Here is a 5,379-nt window from a genome sequence, read left to right on the forward strand (position 1 = left end):
TGGCTCTCCTTCCTCAGTGGTGTCTATTGAAGACCCGTTCGACCAGGATGATTGGGAAGCGTGGCGCAAGTTTACTGCCAGCGCAGGAATCCAGGTGGTGGGGGACGATCTCACAGTGACCAACCCGAAGCGCATTTCCAAGGCCGTGGGCGAGAAATCGTGCAACTGCCTCCTGCTCAAAGTGAACCAGATCGGCTCGGTGACCGAGTCTCTCAAGGCGTAAGTGCCCTCGGGAGCAGCTGTCGTGGAGCAAGGGGCTCAATCTGAACGAAAGTCCCTTTCCAGTGTTGGGGAGCCCTCATGACTGGAATTGTAACGGGGCTTCAAATTCAGACTCGGAGAGGGGAGACTTTTAACATAAGCGATGGCACCCTGGACAAGAGCGAGCAGCTGCTCCTAGGTCCTGGCCCCTCCGCTGGTCTCCTGCCAGGGGTAATGTCGCGGCATCAGACAGGGCTGTTGTGCCCGGGAAATAGTCGTGCCATCTGGTCGTTCCCTGGCTTCTAGGTGCAAGCTGGCCCAGTCCAATGGGTGGGGTGTCATGGTGTCTCATCGCTCCGGGGAGACCGAAGATACCTTCATCGCCGACCTGGTGGTGGGGCTCTGCACCGGGCAGGTGAGGGCCCCCGGGAATGAGAGAGAGATGGTCCATCCTCTCTGACCCTGGGCTTCCTGGCACGTATCGGGGTGGGGGGTGTCCTGGATGCCCCTTGGATCCCCTTCTTCCTATGATCAGAGATTCTCCATAAGAAACCGTCCTATCTGCCCTGGCACCCTCCCCTTTCCCAAAACCAAGATTCAGTGCCCACTATAAACAAACTTGACCTTTTCTTTTCTCCAGATCAAGACAGGTGCTCCTTGCCGATCTGAGCGCTTGGCCAAGTACAACCAGATTCTCAGGTAAAGAGAATGTGTCCACCAAGTGTGTGGGTGCTGCCCTCCACCTGTGTATGGATGAGGGGGCTAAGCAGTGCTAGGCTGGGCCCCGGCTGGGCCTAGAACAGGAGGAGCCTTGCTGCATGGTCCCTGAGCAGAAGCCTGACCCATGCAATGCTACCATCTGCTGGCGGGAGAGGGAATAGGCTCTCCTGTGGACAATCATAAAATTATAGAAACCTTAGAGATTATCTAATTTAGCACCCTTATTTTGTAAACAAGGAAATGAGGGTTCAAAGAGATGAAGAAAATTACTCCAGGGCAAACAGCAGGGTTTCCCCTGTTTAGCACCTTCAGAGGTTCCCCTCTGTCTTGGTTGTGTCCTTAGGAAACTCCCAAACACAGGGAGACTTGCCCCCCCACACCCCTTTTTGTTACTTCTGCTACTGTTGCGGGGGAAATGCCTATTTCATATGTTTTTTCCACCTCATCCTTTCTTTAAAACACCTAGGAAATTTCAAGCATAAAAAAAAAGCAAACAGTGGAATATCTGCCTTTTCTCATCGCCCAGATGCAGTGGCTGTCACTGTTCCTCCATGCTCATCTCTTTACGCTCTAGTTGTGATTTTTGCTGAGAATTTTAAAACAAATTTTAAAATATTTCACGATTTCACCTGTCAACATTTTAGTATATATCTCTTTCAAATAAAGATTTATTTTTTAACATAACCACTCTAGTGTTTAGTGCCCCAAGCTAGCAATAATTCCATAATATCAACACCCAGTCTGTTCATCTGTTCAGTCTCACCAGGACCCTGTGTTCAGTAAGTCCCCCTCCTTTTACCCCATGCCACTTATTTGTTGAAGAAACTGGATTGTTTTTCCATTAGAAAAAATTTTGTATGTTCAAAGAAATAGCAACCCTGACATTTCTTCTATTTTGTCCTTCAGAAACATCGTGGGGGGCGGTGGGGAGAAGGGGCAGCAGGTGACAACTTACCAAGTGAATTGGGAGGGTGATGAGAGCAGAATGCTCTTCTGTTCCCGCATCTCAGAGAAGCTCAATGTGAGAGGATTGGAGAATCAGTTGGGCAGAGTAGGCAGGTGCCGGGGTCATGGCTTGCTGGGAAGAGGTGTGTTTCTGCCACATCTCTGGGTGCGAAAACTTCCTGCGTTGAGAGCGCCCTGTTTTTCTCTCCTTCTCTCCTTCCCAAGAATTGAAGAGGAGCTGGGCAGCAAGGCCAAGTTTGCCGGCAGGAACTTCAGAAACCCCCTGGCCAAGTAAGCACCGGGCAGGCGAGCCTCGGAGGCATGCGGTCACAAGTCAGCTAATTAGACCTCTGCTCCCAGCGTCCCCACGGGCAGCTCCGGGCCCCTGATACTTGCAGGAGCCGCTGGTGGTTAACTGCCCGCCCCCATCCCTGTGGTGGTCTCACTGCTTCCTTAGAACCGCTACAAAGCCAAACTTGACCATCTGGAACCCTGCTAGAAGCCCTAGTTTTGTAGTCATGTGATTGCCGAAATCACTGTTCTCACCTCGCTTCCCAAGGCCCTGGCGCCATCCACATTGTATCTCCAAGGTGTTCACAGGTACGGTCCCCAGTGGTTTTGTGTGCAAAATAAAAAGGCTTCAGTGACCAGTAGGAATACTGTGTGTGTGTGTGTGTATGGGGGATGGTCTGCGAGCCTCTGTCCTTGTGGGAGAAGATACAAATGCAGAGCTGTTGCAGATTGTCTCAAAGGCTGTGGCTTCTAGGTCACCTGGCCATATTCAAACCAGAGGGACTGGGAGGAAAGTGAACCATCTTGGGCAGGCTGGAATGTTGATTTCCTCTATCCGGGGAGAAGCGGGTAAAAGAAGCGTTAAAAGGTAGCTCCAGGGAGGGAGGTTATCTAGAGGGCCTTGGAACCTTATCGAGATTAATTAAAATTTAATTCACTGACCTCATTTCAAGTGCTCAAAAGCTGCACATAGCTGGAGCCCACTGTATTGGGTAGAGTCGATCAAACATTAACATTGCAGGAAGCGCTTTTCCACAATAATTAGCTCAGGTTATGAGGCGGTCCGAGAGAAAGTGCTGTGGTTGCTCTCTGCCCCTTGAAGAAGTTTGATGTTTTAGCATTTTATTTTTCTTCCCCTAAAATAATTTGATCACTTTATTGAATTGTTTTAATAGAATCAGAACCAGGAGGTCCCCTTGTGGACATTCTTGTTCATTGTTTTTCTCTTGGTCAGGATTTAACTCAAGCAGAACTAGAAGATATATATAATATTATATTTATCACAAGGAATTGGCTTCTGTGATTGTGGGGTTTGGCTAAGCATATCTAAAATCCATACGGCAGCCAGTCAGAAGGGAAGGTGACCAGGACGGAACTCCATGGGCACAGGTGCACTTCTCATGGGAAGACCCACACAGGTCATCCAGGAAAATTCCTTATTTAAAGACAGCTAATGAGTGGCTTTAACTATGTCTGCAAAATAGCTTCAAGTGATACCTGGATCAGTATTTGAATGACAGGACTCTAGTTAATCTGACAGGTCACAAAGCTGTCATAGTCCATCGCATGTCAGTGCTGCAGCCGCTCACGAATTGTCCTTAATCTCCAATAACAGCAATAACAGCCCTACTGACAGGTATGGCACGTGCGCGCGCGCACACACACACACACCCCACACCCCTCCACCACCCCCACCCCAGCCACCCACCCTTCCATGCTTTTAATGGCTGGTTTCTACCTGAAAATTGGTTCTGGGAAGGGGGCAGACAGTGTTACTAGAGTGTTTGTTTATCCCAGGCTTAGAGCAGCAAGTTGGCATTAGTATTTTTAAACTTGGTTTAACGTCAGCATTTTCTGACACTGATAAAGGCATTTGTCGCTCAGGTTCGAAGGCAGGTGTAGGTAGGAGCTCTTTCAGAGGTGCTCCACCCTGAAAGAAGGCCACCGGCTGGGGCTCGATGGATAAGGACAGGTAACATAAATTCTGACCCAGCAGAAACAAAGCACGCTACTGACCAACTGGCAGAAGCTGGAAGGATTGCAGACCAAGGGACCTCCTGGGGGTGCCGTCTGAATCAGGGCAGGCAACATGAATTCCACGTTCCCAGGAAACCATTCGTGGGGTTTACGACGTCCTGGGAGGTTAGACATGTCTCTGGACCCCGTGGGCTTACCAGGAATTTTGAGTGTTTCTAAAGTAAACAGCATGTTTGTAGTCTCTATACTTTTCTTTTAAACTTCATATTACAAATGCTTTTCTACAAAACATGTTATTTCATTCATATTCTCCAAGCCCCAAATAACTGCACCTCTGACATTCAAACAAAAACCACTTGAAAATGTGAGGTAGTGGTTCTCCAATGTTGGCCATGCACCAACGTCACCTGGGGGGAGCTTGTAAAGCCCCTGTTGCCCAGACTAAGAACACCAATCTCGGGGTGGGACCCAAAGCATCAGTAATATTTAAGGTCCCCCCAGCTGACCCACGTGCAGCCAAGCTGGAGAACCACTGTGCAGAAGAGTAAACGAAGTGCAGGGCTGCCGATGACCCGGCAGAGCTAGAATGCCAAGCCTGCAGGGAGACGATGGAGGCTGCCAGGTTTTCCCCGAAAAGCCTCGGCCCTGATACTGTTTTGATGAATGCAGCTGAGGCTGGGAGATGGCAGCCGAATGCCGTTGACAGTCCACAGAGCTGGGCCATGTTGCAGAGGCTCTGTGACCGGAGCCTGCCTCTTGGCTGCAAATTCTGTGCTGGGACCTGTACATGCAGCCAAGTCAGCCCACCTCCAAGCAGCAGGGGTCCCAACACCTGCTCCCCCGACAGCAGCCACAGTGCAGGCTGTGCAGTGGCAGGGAGCACAGGAGAGCTAGATGAGGGCTTGGGTTCTAGCCCTTCCACGGGAGGCCTATACTTCAGTTTCCCCATCTGTAAAATGGAGCTAATAGAGTTCAGTCTCGGGTTGTCACACAGTGAATACTCTGCACGATGGCATCGACTTAGGCTGTTAACTTGGGATAAAATGAATTAAACAGGCACAGACAGACTCGCCTAAGGAGGGACAGGACACAGGAAGGGGATGGGGGTCTTTAGAGCATGTAAAAGCCCCCTCAGTGGTGATTAAACAAACGAGAAAGATTGGAGTGGAAAGCTCACAGCAGCCCAGGGAGAGGTATGGGGACCCACCGAGCTGACCTGCGGTTTAACGGCCTTACCGAGGGGTAATTTACATTCAGTAACAGGCACCCATTTAAAGTATACGGTTTGATGAGTTTTCACAAATACACCTGGGTAGTCAGTGCCACCGTCACGACTGAGAAGCTTTCCAGCACCCCAAGAGTTCCTGGAGCCCCTTCCCAGTCAATCTCTACCCTTAACCCCTGGACCCAATGTTTTCAAAAACTTCTAATTGTCAAAATCTAAAAGAAACAGATTTCTTGTAAAACTTCCAATTTCCGGGTTTTAGCAGATTGGAAGGCGGACGACACTGGGCCTGACACTGG

General features: G+C 49.7%; 1 protein-coding gene across 1 annotated transcript in view; it reads left to right on the forward strand.

Annotated features, from left to right (window-relative positions):
- ENO1 (enolase 1) overlaps nt 1-2,525 on the forward strand; it is a 14,261-nt gene extending 11,736 nt beyond the window's left edge. The window contains exons 8-11 of the mRNA XM_023535611.1: nt 5-219; nt 508-616; nt 842-900; nt 2,092-2,525. Of these exons, the coding sequence (XP_023391379.1) occupies nt 5-219; nt 508-616; nt 842-900; nt 2,092-2,161 (453 nt within the window). The 3' untranslated portion in view covers nt 2,162-2,525. The remainder of the gene's footprint in view (nt 1-4; nt 220-507; nt 617-841; nt 901-2,091) is intronic.
- The last annotated feature ends 2,854 nt before the right edge of the window (nt 2,526-5,379 follow it).

Source organism: Pteropus vampyrus, unplaced genomic scaffold, assembly GCF_000151845.1.
Source record: "Pteropus vampyrus isolate Shadow unplaced genomic scaffold, Pvam_2.0 Scaffold142, whole genome shotgun sequence".
Classification (NCBI taxonomy): domain Eukaryota; kingdom Metazoa; phylum Chordata; class Mammalia; order Chiroptera; family Pteropodidae; genus Pteropus; species Pteropus vampyrus.